The 26,827-nt window shown below is 38.3% G+C and overlaps 1 protein-coding gene and 1 pseudogene across 3 annotated transcripts; both read left to right on the forward strand.

Moving 5' to 3' along the window:
- The first annotated feature begins 1,816 nt into the window (after positions 1-1,816).
- LOC101593220 lies at positions 1,817-4,378 on the forward strand (annotated as a pseudogene).
- A 3,599-nt stretch (positions 4,379-7,977) lies between these two features.
- On the forward strand, positions 7,978-26,379 carry Lrif1 (ligand dependent nuclear receptor interacting factor 1). Of its 3 annotated transcripts, none has more exons than XM_023721721.1 (4): positions 7,978-8,358; positions 20,057-21,563; positions 22,679-22,951; positions 23,841-26,379. In XM_023721721.1, the coding sequence occupies exons 1-4, from the start codon at positions 8,291-8,293 to the stop codon at positions 24,267-24,269; spliced, it is 2,277 nt and encodes a 758-aa protein (XP_023577489.1). In that variant the 5' UTR covers positions 7,978-8,290; the 3' UTR covers positions 24,270-26,379. The 3 variants fall into 3 exon arrangements, with proteins under 3 accessions (XP_023577489.1, XP_023577490.1, XP_004636948.1); XM_004636891.3 differs by having other exon boundaries at positions 8,278-8,358; positions 20,065-21,563; XM_023721722.1 differs by lacking the exon at positions 20,057-21,563 and having other exon boundaries at positions 8,275-8,358.
- The last annotated feature ends 448 nt before the right edge of the window (positions 26,380-26,827 follow it).

Below are 26,827 nucleotides of genomic sequence, written 5' to 3' on the forward strand. Positions count from 1 at the left end.
CAGAGGTGAGTATTCCATTGCCATTTAAATATTGTAGGTGAGTAAATTCAGCAAAATAATCCAATATAGTCTAGTAGTCCATATTAGTAGTGAGTTACCAGTCAGAAGTTGTTGACTGGAGTCTTTTACAGCTCGGAATATAAATATGGCTTTTTTTTTTTTTTTTTTTTTTTGGAACAGGGGATTGAACTCAGCCCCTTTTGCTTGCCAGGGAAGTGCTTATTCTATTAAGCCATCTCTCTGGCCCCAGCTTTATTTTTTATACCTCATTTTTATACTCGTCTGCTGGATGGTTAAGACCAAGATAAAGCAAGACCTATATAACAAGAAATGTAACTTTTGCATCTGACAAGGTCAGTCAAATCCCCTCAGGATGTATCCTGAAACCCTATCCTGAAGGGATTTGGATTAGCCAGGTTTTATGATATTCTCTGTGGCCATGTTCTACTTGTCTTTTATGTTTTGTAATTTCACATTGTTTGCATTGCCTTTTGGAAGACTTTCTCAAAATTAACTTCGAATGATTAATTCATTTTGTCAGCCCTTACTCTTAGCATGTCATTTTAAAAAATTTTAGTTATTCTACTTTTCATATTTATTATTACCCTGATATATATTTAGCTGGGGAGATAGCCTGGCAGTCTAAGCACCTGCCTGGCAAGTGCAAGTACCCATGTTCAGTTCCCGTTACTGAATGCTGTATAGTCCAAACTGCTTATTGAGACCCTTTACCAAATAAGTAAATACATATATTTAAGATATGGTTTTCTTTTAAAATTTCTTAATATTTGCATTTTTACTTTATCTAATTGTTACTGTTTTACAAAGTACATGTTATTCATTTTCTTTTTAAAGCAGCTACTTCATGCATATACCTATCCCCTCTACTGTCCTGTTTTAGAAAAAATTAATATTGAGCCCTTTTCTTCTTTTCTGAGTGAACTTAGAGGTATAAGACCCAATGACAGCAAAGAATGACTGCTGATTATACTAAGTTCAACTCCACAAGCCAATTTCCTCTGAAGTTTTCTTCTTAAACTGCATTGCAATACCACATTGACATAAAACAAATTACTTGTTTGTATATAGCTGAACATTTTGTTGATGTATATTTCAATTATTTCTTAACTTTGTCTGGTATATCTATGTCTACTTTTATCAATTCTTTTTGTTAGCATAGGTTTCTCTTATATTCATGTTATCCAATATTTATCAGAGGCGTGGCTGTCACTTGTTTTGGATGCGATAGTTAATGTCTCTATGTTCTCCCAAAGCCTCACATAGTCATAGGTGGAGTTTTTCAGATGTGGCTGAATCTAGAGTGTGTGACCAGATTCTCAGAGCAATGCTAGAATTAAGGGTGCTAGGATTAAGCATGGGCAATTATTAATCATCTCACTGGTTAACACCACCCTAATCCCAGCAGCCTAGATACGAGATAAGAAGCAGAAAGAGGCTTGTTTTTCCCTTTTCCTTTGCTTTGCTACCTTCTTATGAACACTTTTTTCTGCAATTTCTGTGTGCTATTCCATACTGCCTTTGAGCCAGCCAATGATGAACTGAAACCTCTGTAAACTGAGCTAAGTAACCCTTTCCTTCTTTAACTTTGAGCTAAAGTTACTTTTTTCTCATTGTTAAAAAAAATAATGCTCTCTCAGCAAGGAGAGAAAAGTGACTAATATGGTGTTTAATGAGAGGATATGAAAAATGTGAGGATGTACAAGAGAAATTAATGATTTCCTCCACTCTGGTGGTCCTTGGATTTAGCACCTAACATCCTTAGATAGCAGTAAAAGAGAACTTGGCTGGTGCGGAGAGTGCAGACCCAGAGCTAGCGGACCTGGCGGGCGGGGGCCGGGCGGAGACGGCGGACTCGACCGACGAGCCTGAGGCGGAGGCGGCCGGACAGAGCCACCATGGGGACGACTGCCCCAGGACCCCTGCACCTGCTGGGCCTTTGCGACCAGAAGCTCATGGACTTCGTGTGCAACATGGACAACAAGGATCTCGTGTGGCTCAGGGAGATCCAGGAGGAGGCGGAGCGCATGTTCACCAGAGAATTCAGCAAAAAGCCCGAGCTGATGCCCAAGACTCCTTCTCAGAAGAATCGCCGGAGGAGGAGACGGGGTTCCTCTGTTCAGGATGAAAACGGAGACCCTATCCGGAAGAGGTCATCCTGCAGAAAGATCCGGAGTGGCCGGCGGAGCTCCCAGACCCTGCATGGCAAGGACAGGGTGGAGAAACTGGCCAAGGTGTTGGGGGAACAGGGCTCTCCTGTGCTGCGGAGGGTGACACGTGCCACAGCTGCCGCAGCAGCCTCCAGGCTACTAGCCGCTCCGGAGCCCGCCGTGGCGCCCCCCAGGGACCAGCGCAGGAAGCTGGTGGTGGAGATTAGCTTTGAGGAGCACCGTAGTGCCGAGCAGCAGCTCACACAGATGAAGCTCACTGCCACCTCGGCTGCATCGCAGGCCTTGGCCCCAGCCGCAGCTGCAGCTGCGCAGGATGCCCCGACTTTGGTTGAGGACTCAACACCCAAGAAACCAAAGCCTGGGCGGCCAGAGTCTGTCGTGGCGAGTGCCCTGGTGACCACCCCGAAGGGGCCCAGGAGTCCAGGTGCTGGCCCAGCGCGATCCGCCTGCAAGCTCAAGATTGCGCATGCCTCCTTGAGGCCCCAGGACTCGCCCAGCTCCCTGGACTCTCCGTGGCGTGAGCAGGTGCTGGTTGCCATCCAGCCAGAAAACTTCACTCCCGAAGGCTGCCGGCCCGTGCGGCGCAGCCTCACCGCCCCAGGTCCCCAAGACACGCAGGCCCAGGAGTAACCCCAGGTGGCTAAGCAGGAAGGCGCCAGCCTCAGCTCGAGCAGGAGGGTCACCAAGGACGCGGCTGCAGAGCCCGCTGCTTCTAGCCTCATCATCTGTCAGTTACCTGGAGAGGCTCCTGCATGTCGAGGTGCCCCAGAAGGTTGGCCCCAATCAGGAGGAACCCAGCAGGGAGGCTGCACCTGCAGCGGCAGCAGCTAAGCCCCAGGTGCCTGGGAGCGGTGGGGACACCTTGCTGCCCCACAGTGCCACCGAGACCACCGTGCACACACCTGACTCACAGCCCGGCCCCAGTGACCCTGAGATGCCCCCCAAAGGGCAGCAAGGGGCTGCAGCTGACGAAGCCGATGGATACCGAGAGCCACCCCAGAGCGTCAGGGGGAAGCGCAGCTACAAGCGGGCGATGAGCGAGTTAGACAAGGCGACTTCCCTGGTGGATGAGGAGCTGCAGCCCCCAAAGAACAAGACACCCTCCCCTCCCTGCCCAGCTAACAAGGAGAAGGAGAGACAGCGCCTGGAGAACCTGCGGCGGAAGGAAGAGACTGAGCAGCTGCGCAAGCAGAAGGTGGAGGAGGAGAAGCGGCGGCAGCAGGAGGAGGAGAAGATGAAGCGGGAGGAGTGCCACCGCAAGGTGCTGCAGGCGCGTGAGTGGGTGGAGCAGCCGAAGGAGGAGAAGAAGAGGCAAATGGAGCAGAAGCTCGCGCAGCTCGAGGAGAAGACAGAGAAGGCCAAGGAAGAGCGGCAGGCAGAGGAGAAGGCCAAGAAGAAGGCAATGGCCAAGAAGATGGAGGAGGCCGAGGCGCGCAGGAGGCAGGAGGAGGAGGCGCGGAGGCTCCGGTGGCTGCAGCGGGAGGAGGAGCGGCGCCACCAGGAGCTACTGCAGAAGAGGAAGGAGGAGGAGCAGGAGCGGCTGCGCAAGGCGGCCGAGGCTCGGCGCCTGGCAGAGGAGCAGGAGCAGGAGCGGTGGCAGGAGCAGGAGCGGTGGCAGGAGCAGGAGCGGCTTCAGGCAGAGAGGGAGCTACAAGAGCGGGAGAAGGCCTTGCGGCTGCAGCGAGAACTAGAGGAGAAGAAGAAGGAGGAGGAGCAGTGCCTGGCCGAGCAGCGGCTGCAGGAGCAGCAGGAGAAGAAAGCTAGGGAGACGGCAGGGGCCAGCAAGGCCCTGAATGTGACCGTGGACGTGCAGTCCCCGGCCTGCACCTCCTATCAAATGACTCCGCAGGGATCTAAGCATCCCCGGAAGATCAACCTGGATGGATACTGTAACTATGGGATGGACCTGAACAGTGACGACTCCACGGACGACGAGGCCCAGCCCCGCAAGCTCGTCCCTGCCTGGGCCAGGGGCGCGCAACTCAGCCAGGCCATCATCCACCAGTACTACCACCCCCCCCCAACCTGGCCGAGCTCTTTGGGGTCATCCTCCCACTGGACTTGGAGGACATCTTCAAGAAGAGCAAGCCCCGTTACCACAAGCGGACCAGTTCGGCTGTCTGGAATTCACCACCCTGCAGGGTTCCCGGGTCCCCAGCAGCCTGGCCTACAGCCTGAAGAAGCGCTGACCATGCGGCCACTGTGTGGTGCCGTCCCGTTGTGAGGGTGTGCTCCGTGGGCCGGCATCCTGCGCAGGTGCTGGGTGGCCCACACCCACCTGGAGGACGCGTGTGTGGCAGGAGGAGCTGGACCTATGCTCTCTGCCCGTGGGCCGCACTCTGTGAATAGACTCATGGCTCAGCCAGATTTTAGCGTCTAGTTTAGCAGATGAAGAAAGCACATTCCATAAAAAAAAAAAAAAGAGAGAACTTCTAATTTTTCTAGAGATTGAAATTCTCATAGCTGGCTGTTTTGTTGTTTTGTGTCATTTTTGCTATTAATTCTTCAAGTATACACTTGTTTTTTCAGTACTGTAGGAGACAGTAACATACATTAATTCAGAATCTTGATTAGGATAAAAATTTTGGTCTAAACCCAATAGCAATGAGAAATACAACTTTTTAGTGTAATAGGGTGAAATGATAATATTTGTGTTTTCAAAAGGCAGCGTTTGGAGAAAAACAAAAGTAGGCATGATGATATCAGTTAAAACTTAACTAGGCCAAATCATCTTGGTCCAGCACAGTAGTGTTAGAAACAAAAAGCTGATGTGTAAAATATTATGAAGCTAAAACCTGTAAGATTTGGTGATGAATATATAGTTTTGATGCAAAAGGAAAAATTACTAAGAATGACAACTGGACTTCTGGACTTAAAGCTTTTTTTTTTTTTGTACCAGGGATTAAACTCAGAACCTTGCACTTGCCAAGCATTTTTAATAGGATGACATGTATTTTTTTTTTTTCTGGAGATAGAGCACCATAAAAGGAAAACTTTGATGGTGAGGAGAAAGTCATGTTTCACTTTGAATATTTTCTCATTTGAAGAGGCTTTTAAAATTTCAAAGGCGATCTCAATAACGCACTTGGAAAGCCAGAGCATCTGAGAGGAAATAAAAACTGGGGATATAAATTTATGAGTTAATGGTAGCATAACAGTAGTAAAGTACATAGTATCTACAGACCACCTAGATTTGCAAACTAGCTCTTTCATTCAGAAGCTTCATGGACTCCTGGGAAGTTATTTTTAGTGTCTACAGGTCATTTGTTTATCTCTGTGTAATGTTTTAATAGTTGTTAGAAGTTAATGTGTTAATATTTTGAAAGAATTCAGAACAGTGTCTAGCACATATTATATATGTATTTGGTAGTACAGCAACACAAAAAAGTACTGAGTTGTTATAGACATGGGTGAAGTCACACAGGTAGGCAAGTCAGTTTGAGCAAAAGTAGGATCAGCAATCAAGACTTTTAAAATTCCCCTATGTAAAACGAGGGACAAACTATTCAAAGACTCGAAGGACAAGTAGGCAAAAAGTTGGAGGGAAACCCAGGAAAGTGTATTTCCAATCTCATCAAGAGAGAGAATAATAGTGTTTTGGAAAAACTATAAATGAATACCATAAATGGTATCAACTGCCATAAGCAGCTGCTTGAGTCAGATAATAGATTCAGACTCTGAGTACAGTGGATTTCCTGATGCATCATGCAGGACTCTTAGAAATGAGAAATCTCATTTCCTTATTGCTATACATGCTACAAGCAGACAATCCTCAACTCTGAGAGCCTCTGGATAACTACCTTAACTATAGCTTTTTCTTATCTGAAGGCTTCTTCATCACAACCTGAATGCAGTAACTGATGATTATGGTGCATGAAGTCCTACCCAATCACACTTCTGGATGAAACATTGAAAGTTCACCCCAATTTTGGATTTCTACGTGGACTACACCAACATTTTTGTTAAAACTAGGCATTGTCCTAGAAGTTTTCTCTTTTTGAGGTTCACCTACAGTTTAAGAAAGAATATGAATTGGCCAGAAATCAAAGACAGTGCAAATATCCTCTGCTCAAATTACTTTGAGCCAATATTTCTATTAAGCTTCCAGTAAAGTATGCTCAATAAATCATAGCATTTGAAATAAAAAAGAAACTAGGCATTGCATCTTAATTTCTTTTTTAAAATGTATTTGGTACAGTCTACAGGGTGTACATTACATAGTCTCATTATATAGCTCAGAACTGTAGTGATTTTCCTGCTTTCAGCCTCCCAACCACTGGGATTATAGGTGCGTGCCACTATGTCCAGTCTCATTTGCAGTCTCAGCGCACCCTGGGGGTGGGGCTGGCATGTCAGGCCAAGGTTCAGACCCAGCCCCTGTGCTCTGCTTAAGAAGGTGCTTTAGTCTGCTGAGCTATCTGGCTGGCCCGCATCTTAATTTCTTGATGCCAAATTTTGCTTTTTCTTTCCTTCACAGAAACAGGTCTTTACTAAGCATGCTGCGCACCAAAACTCTGTGATACTGAGTCTTATTTATTAGGAGTGACGATGGCTGGATATAAGAAGCCAGATTGCAGTAATAACAATAACAAGAATAATAAACAGTAAGTAATAAAATTTGAAAAGCAAGAATGGGGAATTCTTTCAAGAAGTTTGCTTTTGGAGACTGGAGGATGAGCAGAACTAAGCATTAAGAGTTTACCACTTTGCCCCCCTCCTTGGTATGGGAGAAAGAAGCCTGGAGATAAATGTCAGCTACAGATACAAAATTCTTTGTAATTGAAGAAACCTTTAGTGGAGTGACAGAAGTTAGAAAGTATCACTTCGTTTAAACACAGGGCAGAAGAATTTGCCAATCAGTACTACCTCACTAAAGAGTTAGAGGAATGAGTAACGTTTTAAGTGCAAGGTCCCGAGTTTGATCCCCACTATGGGAAAAAATATTAAAATATTCTTTCAATTGGCTACCTTATGTCATTCTAAATTTGAATAGCATGTGTCTTCTTCCATAAGCATTGCATCTATCAGGTAAAACTGCATATTTTCTTTAGAACTTCTCAAACAGCTTTCCAGCTCCAACTCAAAACAATTTTTACGAGGGAATGCTACCAGTCCTTAGATTGTGACTTCACTGCGGGATTCCAGAGATTTCTGAAAAGTTGTTCTGAAACGTTCTTTTTGGATTCATACACAGGTGGCAAAAATAGCTTTATGCAGGAAATGAAACTTTCAGAGAATGCATGAATCACCTATATGAGAATGATAGTTTGAGGCGTGAATAAGTGGAGGACGAGATGTAGTAGGTTTAGAAGCAAAACAAGTGAAAGATGAGGGCGTAGAATGACATTTCTTTTATACCATGAACAATAAATGTCTAGCTGCAGGCGGCGTCTAAAATCTCTCACACCACGAGTTTAGGACGACCTCAAAAAACCCGCTTTTGTAGCTTCTGCAAACGTCGGCAGGCGAGGAAAATGTACGCAGCGAGAGGCAAGGTAGAACTTTTACCGCTGACCCCGGAAGCACTTTCTTTGCGTAGGCATCAAGACACTCTAATTTTACAATTAGTTCCGCGATCCGGAAGAAGAAACAACAGACGTTATTTCTGATTGGATTGCATCATAAAGGTGGAGCCTTAGCGAGCCATTCAGCTTGGTAACCGGACGTGACGACAGTTAAAGCCGCCGGGCAGAACTTGGCTCCGAGCGGGCGTCGATGGGCGGGGCGGCCGAGCCCGACCAGCGCAGTCTTCTGCAGACCCGCCCCTCTGGGGGCGGGGCCAGTGAGCCTCGCCTCTCGCGCCCGCCCAGGAAGGCTGTGGAGCCGCCGCGTCGCCCTGTGGGGCGGAGACTCGGGCGGATTCCTGTGGCCGGTAGAGCTGAGGGGCGGCGTCGGTTCCACAACTCTTCCGGTTTCTCAGAACTGCGTCGCCTCTGCTCCGAGGCTGGGGCGACGCCCTTCAGGAGCGCTCGCAGGCGCTCTCCGCCGTCGCTCGCAGCTTCAGCTGCAGCCGGAGTTCTCTCGCTCTGGGTCTCTGCCCCGTGCGACGTTGGCTGTGAGCCGTCCCCGTTCCTCCATGCATTGGCCCCCGCCCCTCTAAAATGTCCAGTAACATACAGAGGGTCGTCCTGAAACCCGCAGAGGAGAGCTCGCGCAAAAACTCGCCTTGGTAAGTACTGGTTTCGAGTATGCAAGCGCCCGCCGGCCCGCGCCCCGTCTCTCAGCAGATTGCGGTCCGCGCTGCTCCCTGAGGGCTGGAATTAAAAGGCTTCAGACCCCGCCGAGTGCGCCTCCCCGGCGGCCAGCGCTTGTCATTGCCGAATCGGCGCCTGGAGAGCGCTTTCTGCCCGGAAAATAAGCCTTTAAAGCTTGACGCAGTTTGCCATCGCCCTGACCCCGTGGCTCAAGTTTCAAAGGCAGAGAGTAGAGTTCCACCAGAGAGGGAAACCAACATGGCCGACGGTCTTGTGTGAGCAGAACGTTCTGGAAAATTCGCACGGGCAGACCGCACGCCCCAGTTGGCAGGAGTCGCAGTTCATCCCTGGGGGCGCTGGACCTTCACTATTCACATTTTTCTAGTTAGTGAGAAACAGGATGGAAACTTGAACACAAGTAATTTTACAACAAGGAACTTCACTATTTTTAAGATTTCAAATAATAGCTCTGTATGAAGAGAAAGGATGGAGAAATTCACATGTAAAAAATCAGACATTTCACACATTGAAGCTGTTGTAATGAAAATGTTTATAGTGAGGAACAGTGACGTGACATTCTAATATTTTTTTTACAAACGCTTGTAAATTTAGAAAAAATATACCTAGTTTTTAAAGCTTATATTAATCGTAATGAAACGGAAGCAGCTGTTTAGGCAGAAAGTTTTAACATAGTATATGCTATGGTTTGTAGGTATATAATACATGTTGAGAAAAAGAGGAGCTAATAAGCCTGCAGAAAGAAAATGAAGAACACAGCGTGGAAATTAAAATCTAACAAGTTATGAAAAGAGATTTGTATTTGAAGAATATCAGGCTATCTGACATTAATCCCACTCTTGTCCCCATTAGTTCATATGAGACCAAGTGCTCCAGTGTCCAATGTATAAATAATATTTGAAGAATTAAAAGATAGTATATATGTAAGTTAGCAATAGAAACAACTACAGTGCTATTTAAGATTTAACTATTACATGTAAGAATGTATCTTTAAATCAGTACAAATTATAGCTCAGAGCACATGATTAATTCTCTACAGAGGGTAGCTCAGGATTCATGTTTACTTTAATTACAACTAGATACAAAAACTATGATGAAGTAATACTTTTTTAAGACCTGGTCTCACAGTGTTACCCAGCATTGGCTTCCGACTCGTGGATCCTGATCCTCCTGCCTCAGCCTCCCCAATTGCTAGAACAACAAGTGTTTGCTGTGGTGCATGATATAATGGTGATTCTTTAAAAGCATAAACAGTATTATGAAAGGAAATATCAATAATGTTGGTGAGCTAAAACATTATTGAAGAACTGCAAAGAACCATTTGTCATGCCAGCAGTAAGAAGAGCCAGGTTTTCTGTGTGTATGTTCTTTATATATAGTAAAATTATCTTTTTAATGTTTAATTTTACCTACCCTGTTTTAATATCTGGCTACTTAATGACATGTGATTTACCATAACTTACAGACTAATCATTTTACAATTGCATTCCTTTTCAACTTCAGAAATAAGATAGATATTATTGTGTACTTGAACTGTGCTATCCAGTTTCTAATCCTTTTGCTGTTTTTGGAATTTTGAAAAACATTACAAATTGAATTACATCTTGGTAATATTCATAAGTCCTTCAAATTCATTAACACATTGGTTTATGGATTGTTGTTTTCATTATATTTGCATGCACTTCTTGCATCATTGAGTGCTTACATCATATATTTTGACGTTTACCAGATGTCTTTTTGAAATTGATACTTTATTTATAGGTTGAATAATTAATTCTATTGTATCTTATTAGTAATAACATGTATGACATTCAAGTATAATTATGTAAATAATATATTTTATTGGAAGTTTAATTATCTTTTCTGATCTTGGTGGTTCTGAATCTATTTTTTCATAAAATGACTTACAACTTTATTTTCTATAGATATCTTGATTTTTATTGAGTAGCTACTCTTTGTTTAAATTTTTTTTCCTTACTATGGTAATAGAGTGTTTATTTCTTGAAGTATCTGATTCATACAAGCAAAAAATGTAAAACACAAATTTAACCTATGTGCAAAGGAAAAATGGAGAGTTTGTGATAGTACCTGTTTAGTTTATTTAGATTTGAATTGAGTACCTACATATGCTAGACTCTGCTAAGTAGTGAAGTAAAAAAATAGAATATCATCCATGTTAGTGGGAAAATTTATAATGCTGTGGAGAGTAAGAGTGCTGACGTATTATGTTTCATAGCTTTGTGCAAAAGAGGATAGAGAGGAAGGAAGCTGTAAGAAAGGTCTCAGGAGTGGTTTATGTAGAAAGCCTTAGAGTTGACATGCCCAATCATGAGGAATAGGTAAATAAAGCTAGCATTGTGATTTATTTTTAACAATTGGAATTTGCTTGTTTTTGTACTATGATCAGGATAAGTAAGTAGTAGTTAAGAGTTTGTTTTTCCTTGCTGAAAATACTAGACTTCATCTGTTTGGAGGTTGCTCAAAGGATTTTAAGAATTGACGTGGTTAGGTGCGTATTTTAGATAAATGATGGTAGTATAGATTTGGGAGGGAGTTTCATGAGTAAGGATTCTATTTGAGGTGACTTCTCAGAGATGTACGGGGCCAGAGTAGGCTGATGTAAAATAAGGATTGGATTCAGAATAAATAGAATGGAAAATAGACCTTGTTAGCAAATTGTCATGAAGAAACCAGGGTCAGTTACATATATGCTATAGTAACTGAGCATTAACTGAGATGAAGGATATTGTACATTAATTAAGAAAGCAATCAGAAAGACAGTTGAATCTGAAACTCACAGTCATGCCTAAAAATATGTATGAATTACCTTAGAAGTATAACCAAAGCCTGTGATTATTTTCCACAATAATGAGAATTGGTATGTCATGTTAGCAGTTGGCATTTCTCTGCCTTAGCCTTTGTTTTCAAATGTACAGCTGAGATTATTGTCCTCGGCAGGGAGCTTGGTTTGGTTAGAAAAATAAGCATGTCATCATTAGTTCAGTATATTTAGTTGTGCACATTTCATTATCTTGTGTGAGTTGTAGAAGAGTGGGCAGGGGAGAAAAACAGCTAAACACATTATAAAGGCTAAGTGAAATCTTTTGTTAAGCTATCAGTTTGTGTTTGTGAATTTTTCAGTGCTATCTGGTTACATTAAATACAGAAGTTTGATTAGCATTGCTTAAAAACACATAATTCTGCATAAGTTATTTAATATTTCTACTGCTCCCCATTTTAACTATAAAATATTAATGACAGTAATTACCTTGCTGAGCAATGAGGACTAGAGTTAATGACAAGTACTATAGTGTACATAATATCGAACATATATTATTGTGTATATTATAAAACTAGGTATTTTATGATATATGTGTACTTAACATTATAGTAAGGCATAAAAGGGTCTCCTAAACAGTTAAAAAAATGTATTATGGAAAACAAATGTTCATTAACCTTCTAAGTTTTTATCATTCATTTTTTGATATGCAAATGCTTCATTGGTCAGTATTAATAAAAATAAGGTTATATAATATCAGTAGGTTTAAAAGATTTTTTTATTAAAAAATATTTTTGAGATTTATTTTTGCTATATTGCCCAGGCTTATTTTTAACTCCTATGTCCAATCAGTTATCCCACCTCAGCCTTTCTAGTAGTTGGGACCACAAATGCACACTTGGAGTTGGCCGTTTTTCTTAAAATCTTCATCTCATTTTCAGTGGACTAATGTGATGCATTTCCTTAGTTTTGAACCAATTATGTATTTTAACTGAAAATGGTAACTGTCACGTTCCCAGTTATTTCATTTTCTTAACATAGCAAGTCTTTCCCATTTAACATACGAAAAAACAAATTCGAAGATGTTAAGTAGAATTTCCAAAGTCAAGCAACATAGTAAATTGAAGAAGCAGGATTAGAGACCTACAATCTTTCTGATATGTTCCTACTTTTTTCTTCTAAAATCTTTGAAGTATATTAGTTTAAAGCTTTTATTAGTGTGTATTTATTGTATAGAATAATGGGTTTCATTTTGGCATGCTGTTATTCCTTTGACATATGATTTTTACCCTCAATTATTCTCTCTCCCTTTCTTCTCCTCTTGCCCTCTTCCCTTCTTCATCTCTAATTGTTGACCTTCTATTAAAAGTGTGTGGTTTTCAGTTTCTCAGGTCAAATAGAGTTTGGTTTCTAGTGACATGTTGATGATTCTTTTCAAATGATTAAACTAGAAGATGGGATTTTGAATCTAATTCTATTTTTAGTTCATACATTAGCCAGCAGAATATGTTTAGGAAAATGAAATCTTTGTAAGATTTTAGTTCATTTGTTAAATGGTGATTTTTTTTTTTATAGGTCTGGAAAAAAAATGTATATTGATCAAAAGAGTATAAGTGTTACCCTGATTCATCATTTTTCTCAGTCTCATTCTACATTGTGGTTTTAATTCTTCGAACTCATTCTGTTTTGTTGCCAGGAAACCATGGATAGCTTTAATAGCTTGTAGGATTCAATTCACCTAACATTATTATCTGTAAAAAATCATTTGCTGTGTTAGATATAAAGGATATAGATATGAATAAACTGTCAGTATAGAATTAATGAATTATGGTAATTATATGAATCTTTACTGACTTGGAAGAAACTGTACATTTTAGAGGAGAAATGGAAGAAAAGGAGCAAATCCAGCAATATGAAAATATGCACAATAGTCAGAAAAACTTTATGTGTGTAGTAGATATCAGAGAATATCTGAGGTAGTTTGTGAAGTATCAGAAATTTGTGTAATTTTTTTTTCTTCTGTATTTTAGGGAAGGGTCTACAGGGTGTTCAGGGTCTCACTACTAGATCAGACTCATAGTGATTCTCCTGTTTATAGCCTCCCAAGTGCTGGGATTACAGGCACACTCCACCATGCCCAGTCTCAATGGCAGTCTTAGCGTGCCCCGGGTGGGCAGGGCCAGCATGGCAGCCCGGGAATTGAACCTCTGGCCTCTGAGCCTGCTTGCGGGCCCTTTAATCTGCTGAGCTATTTGGCTGGCCCTAGAACTCTGTGTAATTTAAATTAAAAGAGAAAAAAAAAAAAAAAAAACTAAAAATATCTTACTCAGAATAATTGGTTTAAAGGGGGAGAGGTTTCTTTTTCTTTTTTAATTTTTGCAAACTGGGAATTGCTTGACAGGCAGGTGTTTGTGCCATTGAACTATATCCCTGGCCTGGGTTTAAGTAATTTAAAAGAGATGAATTCTGCTTTTTTTGAAACTTATTTGTTAAGCATATTTTACTGATGAATGATATTATGATATTAAAGGAGAAGATACAATAAAACAGATTTATAAATCACTTGGGGTGATGATTGTAAAGAACTGTATCAGTTTTAAATGATATTCTTTGATGGTTTGTTAGGGTTAATATATGAAGAATAATAGCAACATCACTGATGTAGTCTCTCCACTTTAGGGATTTCAGTGTTACTGTGAAAAACTATTTAATTCATTTTTAACAATCATTGAGCAGATAAAAGGCAGTAAAGAAGGCATTATAAAATTTCCAGCATTGGGCCGGGGAGATAGCTCAATAGAAATAAGCACTTACCTGGCAAACACAAGGTCCTGAGTTCAATTCCCAATACAACAAATAAATAAATAAAATTTCCAGCATTAGCAGAAGCTATGGGAGGGTTTTAGGAATTACAAAGTTGAAATGAGTTGAATGACTAGCAGATATTTCATTTAGAAGATGGAATTTGAATCTTATTTTATATAGTTGGAGAAAAAATTATAAATAATACAGTAATGTACATGGTGTACTTTAGCAACAAAGTCTTTCTGGTAAGACCAGAAATTTCAGGTAGAGAAGTTATAAATGATACTGATTGATTAGGGCTACCTACATTGTAGATGGTTTTCTTGTCAAACTGAATTGACTACTGGATGAGTACTGAAACACTGAGCAATAAGGCAGCAGGATGAAAACAATATTAATGTGCTAGATATACATAGTAGTCACTAGTCACATTCTAAAGAACTAAACATCAGAGCAAAATACAGAAATGAGATGAAAAGTGCTAGATACAAAGTGGTGAGGGCTGATCTAGGCGGTGGATGCCACAGTGGTGAAAAAACATGGGTAAAGTCTGTTAAAAAGAATTAACTTGGTGATTTATTCAATATACATTTCTATGTACCTTTTGTAAGCATGTATACAGAGTTTTTAATGGATGAATCAAAAGTAAATAAGAGCAATATAAGTCAAAGATGGCTGATTTACAACCTATATCATTTGGCAAGTATGCCACATGGATGCTTAGTAAGGTATTGTACTAGTTTTTCATGTAATTTCAATTTTTCAATTTAAAGTAATGTATTAAATTAAAATGAAAACGTTTGGTAAGGCATCAAAATATTAGGGACAAGAATAAAAAGGTATAACCAAAGAAGTTATTATTTCAAAGGAACTACTAAAAGGAAATAGTTGAAATCATGAACATTGGTTCTATCATTAAGGAAGAATGTCTTAAAGGAGAAAAACAAGATCAAAAAATATTTTGAAAGAGTAGTCACCTGAATAATTGAAATGGAGAAAATTAATGAAAAAGGGAACATTATGAGAATGAGGAGAAGAAAATATACATTGCAGAACCATGGCAGTGAAAAAATTCCACATGGAAAGGATTAATTAGCATTGTTGGTTACAACTGAGACCATGTAGGAATGGGGATAAAAGAGATTTAACTGTGAGGATGTAATCAGAAATAGAGGTTTCAGTAGAACTATAGGATAGAAAATAAGACTGTAAAAATGGGCTTCAAGCCAATTTCTGGATAATGAGGTTTTTTTGAAATTGCTATTTATTTTTTCATTTGGTACAGGGTCTCACTGCACAGCTCAGACTCATAATGATCCTCTTGTCTCAGCCTCCACAACACTGGTATTGCAGGGATGCACCACCACGCCCGGTTTTGGTGGCCATCACAGAGTGCTTGGGGTTCCAGGGCTATTATGTCATGCAGTACTGGGTATCAAACCCAGAAGGGGCTTAGCTCATCAAGCTATCTTCCCCAGCCCCATGAGTTTTTAATTATCATTTGTCAACACTATCTACCAAATTCCCATCATTGAGCTTGACATGTAACTCAGATTTCTAGCTTGCTTTCTTCTTTTTTCTTTTTTTAAAAAAATGTATTTAATTCAAGGTCTCACTACACAGATCAGACTCATCGTGATCCTCCTGTTTTCAGCCATGCCGGGTCTCAGTCCCCATCTCAGTGCACCATGGGGGTGGGACCAGCGAGGCACACTGGGGATCAAAACTTGGCCCCTGCACCTGCCTAAGTGGATGCTTTAGTATACTGAGCTATCTGGCAAGTGCTCAATTTCTAGCTTTCTTCTTTAACTATTCATAGTAATTTTTTTCCTTTGGTCCTGTGGTTTTTATATGAGGCCTTTGACATACTAAGCACATGCTGAATTACTGAGCTACATCCTCCACCTTTACTATGTGCTGTATTTTAACTTACCCTTTCAACAATCCCTTTAATCTTTGCACGTCAGTATTTTATTCTCATTTCATTCCTATCTAGTTTAGATTCTGGGTTTCATTATTTTAATAACTCTTACTGATATCTTAATGTATATTTGTCTTTGGTTTTTATTGAACCCTCTTGAAGCCATCCAAATTCTGTGTGAACTGTGCAATACGATTTCTTTCTTTATGTCTAGTGAGAGAAGGAAAATCTCATAAGAGCACAGATTGATGCTATGATAAATTCATCACTGCCTATCTGGACATTATTATTATCTGGAAGCTTAATATTTTCTGAGGCCATCTTACTTTCACAAGGAAGAATTAAAATCTTCAATTTTCATCAAACCTCTTCCTGTGTTTGCTCTTGTTCTTGGTAGATGGTATTATATACAGGTCATTAGATTAGAATTACAATTCTCTGACACCAGAGCTATAAGCTTACCTGCAGATGCATCTAACCCCTCCTTAAGGGGCCTGGCAGATAGCTTGGCAGTCTGAGTACCTGCTTGATAAGCACAATGACCCAGGTTCAATCCTGGTATTACATGCCATGTCAGCCCCGTGTTGAGTGTGGTGGCTTACGCCTGTAATCCCAGTGCCTGGGAGGCTGAGACAGGAGGATCACTGCGAGTCCGAGCTGCATAGTGAGACCCTATACTAACTAAATAAATGATTTTTAAAAATTTAAAAATTTAATTCATCATTTCGAAGGGAGGGAGATACTTCTTCAGCTTTCCTAAGATTCAGTCCTTCCAACTGTGTAGAGGCTGTTTCCTACCTCATTTTCATTGTTGTTGATCATTCTTCATGCTCCTTAACAATTTCTTTCTTTTTAACTGGCTTACATAGCATTTACTTATGTCTTAGTTCATCTGATTTTAAAAGAAGACCACAGGGCATGTTGATACATGCCTGTAAATCCTAGCACTTGGGAGGCTAAGATAGGAGGGTTGCTCTGACTTGAGGCTAGCCTGGGAGCCTGGACTATGTAGTAAGTTCAAGGCCTGCCTGAACTACATAGTGGGACTCTTATCTCAAAAATCTGAAAGTAAAATAACGATTCCTTTGATTTTGTTTCTCCTGTGGGTGTTGTACTTTCCCATCTTTTCCTTTATACTGAATTCTTAAAAGTTAACCATTTTCTATGTGTCTGTCTATTCCTCAGCAGCTTTTTTCTCCACCAATCTACTCTTTATCAAAGAATTGTTCAGGTGTTCTGTTTTGTGTTTTTTTTTTTTTTTTTTTTTTTTTTTTTTTTTTTTTTTTTTAGGGAAGGGACTACACGGTGTTCAGGGTCTCACTACTAGGTCGGACTTGTAGTGATCCACCTGTGTACAGCCTCCCAAGAGCTGGGATTACAGGCGTGGGCCACCATGTCCCGAAGTCTCAATTGCTGTCTCTGCTTGCCCTGGGGGTGAGGCCAGCATGGCAGGTCCTAGAATTGAACCCTGGCCCCTGCACCTGCTTGCAGCCACTCTAATCCACTGAGCTATTTGGCCAGTCTTTGTTAATTTTTTTTTTTTAAACCCCATATTCCATTGGTTTCTTTTTGATCAGGAGCAATGATTTTCCTTCTGTCATTCTGAATATAGAGGGTAGCCACTGAAATGTTTTAAGTGGGGAAGGACCAGTTTTAGTGTGCTAGTTGCACCAAAAAGGGAAGGAGATATATATGACTAAATGTAAAAGATATCAATTGTGAGTCAGAAATTATATTTGCCTGGACTAAAGGCAAACACAAGAGAAATTTAAGCAGTATATAAGCAAGAGTTTTGATAGATTGGATATAGGAATTGAGGAAAGATATATGTGTTTTGACTTAGGCAGCTATGATAGTTGAAAAGTCCAAGAATTTTGAAGATTTGTGAGTAGATATATTCTGATCAAGTGCAGTTTCAGGAGCCTTTACAATTCTTACAAGAAGTATTAAGGGGGACATTTAGATACATAAGTCTGAATTTGAAAGTACCAACACATAAAAATAACTGAAATTGTTGATACCTGAATTATTATTTCATTTATGTAGAAGAAATTATCTAGTAAAGAATACAGAACTCTAGAAAGAGGTCTGTAAAGTAAGATGAATTAACAAAGACAACTGACAGCTTTAAAAAGAAGAAAAGCATTTTTGTACTCCTTCCAATGCATCATCATTTATCTCACGTAATGATAGTTGTTTATACATTTCCATGTACTCAGTAATTTCTAGGGATTATGGGTTGATGTAGTTGAAGATGTAGAAGTGTTTTCTGTAAAGAGCCAGTCTGTGAATATATTAGCCTTTGAGAATCATAATGATAATCTGCTTCTACTTCTCAACCCTACTGTTCTAGCCTGAAAGCACCCATGACAAAATATTTACAAGTGAATGGGAGTAATAAAATTTATAAATAATAAAGTTTGAGTCACATATAATTTTCATGTCACAAAATGTCTTTTTAATTTTTTTCACTTATTTGAAGTATGAAGCCAATTCTTTGCATGTAGGTTACACAGTCACAGAGGAGACGAAGGTTGGCTCACAGGTTTTGATACATGTTTCTGCTAAATTCAGCCTGATGCCTGAATCATATGCACTCAGTATATCTTCATTTAATAAATTACTGGTGAATAAGTTCTTGTTTGACTTATGAGAGAGAGAGAGAGAGAGAGAGAGAGAGAGAGACAGACAGACAGACAGACAGACACAGACACAGACACAGACACAGACACAGACACAGAGAGGCGGAGTGGGGAAAGAGTGTGAGTGAGTTGGTTTGGCTTGGTTTTGCCATGAGTCAGGTCATCATAGTGTGGCTTTTCAAACACTTGAAAGCAAGAATTTATACTTTTTGCATTTAGAGATTTAGTTTACTAAATTTAAACAATATTTTGTTAATACCTGAGAGCTTTAAAAATACATCTAATAGGTAGAAAATCACACCATTGCACTTTGAAGAATCTTAATTATCCTTTTTCTTTATATTTTATCATTTGGTCTTAGTCATCTGAGATCATAATTTGCCTGTTCTCTGTATTTATGTAGCAAGAAGTTAACATGAGAGGAAGTATATAAATATAAAGTTAACTGTTATAATATAGGTTAATTGTAAAGCAAGATCAAAGATAAGTTAGCCAGAAGATTATCTCGTAGAAAGTATTATTCATGCTGAGATTTGAGGTCTATGAAATGGTATGAGGAGGGAGTATCTAGAAAGAGTGGTAAATCCTGAAGTCTCTTGAAATCTCCATATTTTGCAGGAACTGAAAGACTTTTAGTTTTTTTAGGTATAAATACTTCAGAATGTCTATATTTAGGCAATCCTATAATAATGGATTATACAAAGAGGTTAGTATGCGTTGGCTGTTTTAAAATCTGATTATCTATATTAAGAAACAGCTCATAAGCATGGGCATTGAAATTAACTATGTTGAAAAATGTTGGTTTCCATTGTGTTCATCTTTATTAAAAATATTCAGCCAAAATTGCCATGATACTGATTGCATGTAAAATTGTATGGATTGGTAGGCAGTTGACAATATACTAAAGTAAATAATTGCTGTATCAAGAACTGAAGCACCAGACATTAAATGTGCTGAACAATAAGCAGTTGTGAGAAAGTGGTCTTACATGAGTAACTGTTAAGTCAGTAGTACAAAACTGCGGCAAACTAAGCTGTGACAAGATGTCTTAAAAGACAAGCTACAGTAGAACTTGGAAGTCATTGTCAGTGGGAAGAAGATATAACAAAGCTGGGAGAGAAAAAGAGTTATAGAAATGGAATAAACGTAGAGGTGAAAAGAGAATCCTATGCATTAATAGTAAAAGGGAAAAACAAGAGCAAAAAAGAATTAAGGAAAAGGAGAAGGAAGGATTCTGTTCTAGTACCATTGTGTTATATAGAGCAGAATAATAAAATGTTAATATCTTTTACTCATTGCCTAATTCTGTGAAGAGGCCTAAACCACAGCTGACTGTTATCTTTGTTTCTTCTTCAGAAACTTTGGTTTACAATACTTTGACACTGAAAATAAGAAATTACATACTTTTATTTTAATATTTAAGGTAATATTTGCAAATATTAAGTTTAAAATAAAATGTATATGCCATGTAGTATGCTATATTTATTTACTCAAAATGTTCTTTTAAGTGTTTCAGGCTGCATGTACCAAGTAGTTCAGACGATTGGCTCGGACGGAAAAAATCTTCTGCAGTTACTTCCAATTCCTAATTCTTCTGGAAATCTTATTCCTCTAGTTCAATCTCCAGTCATGTCTGATGCTTTGAAAGGGAATACAGGAAAACCAGTGCAAGTTACTTTTCAGACTCAGATTTCCAGCTCCTCCACAAGTGCATCAGTTCAATTGCCCATTTTACAGCCAGCCAGTTCTTCAAACTATTTTCTTACAAGAACAGTAAATACAACAGAAAAAGGTAGAGTTACTTCTGTGGGAACTGAAAATTTTGTTTCATCATTTTCTAAAGTTAAGAGTCATGGTGTGAACATTGATGGACTCACCATGAAAACATTGGCTGTTCCTACCTCAACACAAAGTGATTCATCTTACATTGTATTCAATCCCCCAAGTCTTCCAATGACTGTGAAGTCTCCAGTTTTGCCTTCTGGGCATCATTTACAGATTCCAGCCCATGCTGAAGTGAAATCTGTACCTGCATCATCATTGCCTCCTTCAGTTCAGCAAAAGATACTTGCATCTGCAACCACAAGTACCTCAGGAACAGTTGAGGCCTCCCAAATACCAACAGTTATTTATGTATCTCCTGTAAATACAGTGAAAAATGTAGTTATCAAGAACTTCCAAAATATTTATCCAAAACCTGTTAGAGAAATGCCAAAGCCAGTGATATTAAATACCACACAAATTCCAGCAAAAGTTACTACAGAGACACAATTAAAAGGTGGTCAGCATTCTCAAGCCACTCCAGTGAAATGGATTTTTCAAGACAATCTACAACCTTGTACTCCATCTCGTGTTCCTGTTAAATCTTCAAATAACGTGGCATCAAAAATTTTAAAGAGTTTTGTAGATGGGAAAAATTTGGGAACTAATGCTATAAGTATGCCACCACTGAGTACCGCTGGCGCTACTGGGACACAATCTGTAAATGTACCTTTAAAAGATAATGCATTGGTTATGTGTAATGGGAAAGTCTATCTATTGGCTAAAAGGGGGACAGGTGCTCTGCCATCACCAGCTGACCAACAGAATTCTGTTTCTGTTGATACTTCACTAAGAAAAGACACATCACAGGTAGTGAGTTCAAGTCCAGTGACAAAAATAACCAGGGAGGTTGTAAATATTGTTTTAGGTAAAAGTAAATCTTTACAGATGGATAGAAAATCACTTTCAAATACCCAGCCCTCTTCTATGGTCAATGTAAGTTCAGAGAAGAACAAAAAAGTGGAGAGACCATCTCTTTCTACCACAAACCCAAATAATATGAACCAATCCAGTAACTACCCAAATCAGAGTAAGACTTTATTCACAAAGCCACTCTTTCCAGATGGATTTAGTACAGGACAGAGTGCCCTGAGAGAAAGAAATATCATCCAGAGCCTAGAGAAAATAAGTTCCTCTGTTGATGCAACAGCTGTTACTTCACAACAGTGTGTTTTCAGAGACCAAGAACCAAAGGTAATTTTTCAATGTCAGGATTTTCTTATATATCTATGTGGAAATTTTTCCTTACTTAATTCTCAGACTTGTCTATGATATCTGTCTCCCTCCTCCCCTACATCATTGTGTACACAATTAAGTCAGAGCTTTCGTCTTAGTAAATACTTGAGTACAATTGAGAGACTAAGCAGTATCTTTCTTCAGTCATTTAGCTTGCAAATCTTTAGTACAAAATTTAAAAAAAATCACAGAACAAGAATAAGAGAGTTAGAGGATAATATTACTTTAAAAACTTAATAAAATTGTGTGCATATTCACACATATATACATATAGATAAACATAGTGGCCTACATTTAGTATGGGAAGGATGTGTATGCAGATTGGTGAGTTTCGGTTTTTTCTATTTTTGTGTGATGTTGGTGAGAAGATATTCAAATTTTTTTAGGCATAGTGAAAAGAGTGCAAGAGGTCTAGCAATACCTTTGAATCATTTGTGGAAGCAGGATTTTATCAGTATCTTTGGTAGCATTTTGTTGCTTTTGTTACTGTTTTTGTAGGCTCCTTTTTAAAATCTCTTTTCTAATTCTGCCTACCACTCAACATAATCACTAGCAACATACATAATACTTTTCTGTTCTGAAGCTGTATGTGTTTGTGTGCTTACTAAATACTTGTACTCACCTTTTTCTTACTTATGTAGCTGTCTAATTAGTAATATTAGTATTTCTCCTCATCGGTACAGAATTTATTGAGCTCCAGAGTTGTAAGGAGATAAATTCTGATAAGTACAAGACTGATTAAAGACATATGACTTCTTTTGGAAATTAGTATCTAAATAGTGCTATGTAGATTATTGTTAACTTACCATTAGTGTCTTTTCATTTCAAATTGCTTGATAATGAACCATCTATTACTCTTTGAATGACAATTTAAATGAGAAATTATAGAGGAATGTTTTAATTTGTATTCAGTCAAATTCAGTTTTTTAATGTGGGTGGTAAGGTAAAAGTAATGGAAACCCTTAAAAGCATAATGTGTTCTCATAGGACATTGAATAGTCACTTTGTTTTCAGTCTGAAAAATAACTTAAGTAATTAGCAGCATTGTTTGTGTTTTCTTTTCTTAATTCTAGATCCAGAATGAGATGGCATCACCATTAGAAAATCGTATTCAAGAAGGCAAGGATGTGAAAGAGTCTCAAGAAAGCAATAATAAGCGATCATATTTGAGGAGTGATGCCGAATTTAAAAAGATATTTGGTCTCACTAAAGATTTGAGAGTTTGCCTCAGACGAATTCCTGACCATTTGAACTGTGGAAAAAGTTTTGATTATTTTAGGAATGTGGTGAAGAGTGGCATATACAGAGAGACAGAGTATGTGGTGAAGGAAGAGAAAAAGAAACAGGTAATGACAGGTTTTAAAGTGTCCTTTGTAGGTACTGCAAAGATATATGGAAGTATTAATTTTCTTGATTTGCTTATGAGTCTTAGGCAGTTAGTATGAATGATATTTTTAGCAAGTTTGTGATTATATATGTCCAGATAGTGTTTAAAGGAACAATGTATACACAGACAAAAATTCATCCCCACTTAATATCTTAAGATGGTTTACCTACTGTTTTTTTCTGTCCATTGTAATAAAAATGGCTATAGTATTTCAACTAATCATTCCTACTTCGGAGACTTTATGTAAAGAAAATATTTCAAATATAGTACTAAATGTAACTGTCAGATTGTAGTATTAACCCAGTAACCCAATTTTGAGCAACATATGGTACCATTAGTAATGGAAAGAAATAACTCAATAACTTTAGGTACTATTGCTATATTTATGAATGAATGTATCATTTTGATCTAGTATTCCAAACTTTAACCTTTCCCAATGAAAAACTTCCTCATGTAACTATTCTGCAAAAAAAAAAAAAAAAAGACAAAAGTAAGTTTTATTTATCAAGTGTTTCAAAAGTGCTATTATATTTTGGGGGTATATATGTATGGCTTGTAATGTGTGCTTTGAGCAGTTGAATTAAACAGTGAAATAAGCAGATTATTCTCAGAGATTGTGATTAGGTACCACACAAAGTACCACACAGTGTGACCTGTTTCTTTTTGCTGTAGTTACCTTCAGGGGATAATATTTATTGAGTTCAGTTTAATAGCTAGATACCTATATCTACAAACTTTGTTAAATGTGAGAGTCCAGTATATGTATGTGTGTGTATATATATATGTATATATATATATATAAACATATGACAATAACTTTTTTTAAATCTTATTCCACATTGCAATAGAGTTGTGGTAAGAAAAGAAAAGCAAAACCCATTAAGAAGATGGATCACACAAAGAAGAGAAAAATAGAGAGTGCTTTTAACACAGTCACAAATGGGGAAACAAATGTCATCACTTCTGAACCCCTTAGCAGTGTTTTACCAACTTCAGATAACATTCTCCCAAGCCACAGCAAAACCAGAGAAGAAAAGACAATAGATGTAAAACATTCTTCCCAAGAGCAGCAGGAGGAGAAAGGTGCACTGAATTCAAATGTAATCTTTGAACAAAATCATTCCTTTAGTAAAAATTATACTGAAGATATTTTCCCAGTGACACCACCAGAATTAGAAGAAACCATCCGAGATGAAAAAATAAGAAGACTTAAACAGGTACTGAAAGAGAAAGAAGCAGCTCTTGAAGAAATGCGTAAGAAGATGCAACAAAAATAACATCATGCCTTGTATTAAAGACTTCTATGAAATCACTTTTACATAGGCCATTTTTATTAATACAGTGATTCCCCTCATATCTGCCAGGGATACATTCCATGATCCCAGGGGATGCCTGCAACTGAAGATAGTATTGGAATCTGCAGTTCCTTGATAGCCACTCCAAGTGCCGAAGACAGCTACCTTAAATACCAGTATGCACACACTGGACAAAGAAATGATTGCTGTTTTGAGCAGGACAGTATAAGAATACATTGCACTACTGAGAACTGATATACAACTTAAACTTATAAATTATTTCTTCTTGGAGCTTTCCGTTTAGTATTTTGGACACCATAGAAAACAACTATCAGCCAGGGAGATAACTCAGTGACTTAAACACCTGCCTGGCAAGCACAAGGTCCAGAGTTCATCCCTGGTACCAAAAAAAACATAACTATAAAGAAGGACTACTCTAGGTTAATTAAAGATGCATTAAAGTGTTTTTGAATATAAGCCTTGTTTTTCATCAATTGATTATAAAGTTTTGTTGAAGGACTACAGAAAAGGTTGATTAATATGATGTGAATAATACACATCAGGTACCTTTTAGATACCTTTTTTGGAAGGAAAAGTTATTTTTCTATTGTCTTAACTAAAGCTCTCTAAGGTTGGGTATTTGTACAGGGTTTTTTTTATTACTGTATCTTTAGCTAAATTTCTCATGTTGCTCTAATAATAGTTACTATATATTGTTGACATTTTGCAATTGAAGAAATGAGCTGTAAACCTAACTTTACCATTGAGCTTATATATGTACTTTGGTGTCCTTCCCCCTAAAAGGGATGATGCCTTCTCTTCAACACTGTTAATTTTTTAAATTTTATCAAAGAAAATATATTACAGCAGCGTTTTTGAAATGTTGAGATATTTCTCTGGCATGAAGGATACTTATTTTATAACTCTACAAAGCTATTTTGTAAATCAAAAAACTGTATTTGGAATTCACACTGTTTGAATGTTTGATGTATTATTGACTTAAAGTGATGTATTATTGTGCAGCAGTTCATTCTCTGCCACTTTTTTTGTTTATGTGTACATGCTAAATAGTGTGAAAAGTAGATCTGAACATGTATCACATTTAATACTTATAACATGACTACTTAATAGAGTCATACTTTTTTATCTGGCTAATCTTTGATTTGGGAGAGATTGTGAGATTAGTATGGATGATTTAAGGGGGGAAGAGAATAAAGTTACTAAAATGATTAACCAGCCCTGGATATAAAATACCTTAAAATAACTAATGGCAATAAAAGTAGTACAGCAGAAAACATAAAGCAGGAGCGAAGTAAATCAGTCAACTAGATTCTTTTCTTTTTAGTAGTAGCTTTGTTGAGATATAGTTTACATACTATAAAATTTACCATTATAAAGTGGTTTTCTTCAAAGGTGTACTCTATCAGTACTTCAGAACATTTTCAACATCCTCAAAGCTCGTGCCCATTAGCAATCACCTCATTTCTCATTCCCCCATCTAAGCAACACAATGTTTAGGTAGAATTATTTATGGTGAACATTTCATATACATGAAGTTACATATTTACTTTTTAACTTTTCTACTTAATATTTTCAGGGCTTGTTATATATTGGTACTTAATTATTTATTGCCAAATATTCCGTTGTACTAATAATTAAGTCATCCCTCAATACCTGTTGTTTGGTTACAGAAACTGCCAGGATACCAAAATCCATGGATGTTCAAGTTTTTTATGGAAAATGGCATAGTATTTGCATATGTTAATATTCTGTATAAGAGCAATACATCCTTTCATAAATGTATAAATTCTGCAGAAGTGATGTGTGTATTATAGAAAATGAGAAAATATAGCTAAACTAAAAATTTAAATACCACACTAAAAAATGAAAGTACTTCATCACTGAGAATTACTGACAAGACTAATGCATGTCCTTTTTGATCCTTAAAAATGCTTCTCCCTCTATATAATTGTAAGTGTATGTATGTTATCAGAATAAGGTTCCTATTTATGCTGTTTTGTATACAACTTTTAAAGTCAACAATCTTAATCTCTTCCTTTGAATAAACTTTGTCTTCTAATATTGATGCCAAGTTTTCACCCCAGAATATGATTTATAGCTGTTTTCTCCAGAACACTATCAAATTTAGGACTGTGCATTTTTATCTGGTTGTTGTGCTCTATAAAGACTTTTCTATTCAATACATTTTATAAAACACATTTGTTTTGTTTAGTTTTTATAGACATCAGCCAATTGTCATTTTTTGATACACTTGCCTTCAAAGGACTATACTGCTACTTGATTATTCAGCTCATCTCATTCTCAGTGCTTTCATTTGCCTCTCTGCTTCTACTTGGTGTTTGGTGAAATCATCTAGATTAGTAGCTTTAAATGCTACATGTTAATAAGTTGCAGCTTTATATTTTCAAATATGTCCCTTAGATTCTGCATTTATATAGCAAGTTGCCTATTTAAATCTGTTAGATGTCTCAATAAATATCTCCAACTTAACCCAATGGAAATGCTCTTTCCCCAAACTC

Source organism: Octodon degus, unplaced genomic scaffold, assembly GCF_000260255.1.
Source record: "Octodon degus isolate 3935 unplaced genomic scaffold, OctDeg1.0 scaffold00084, whole genome shotgun sequence".
Classification (NCBI taxonomy): domain Eukaryota; kingdom Metazoa; phylum Chordata; class Mammalia; order Rodentia; family Octodontidae; genus Octodon; species Octodon degus.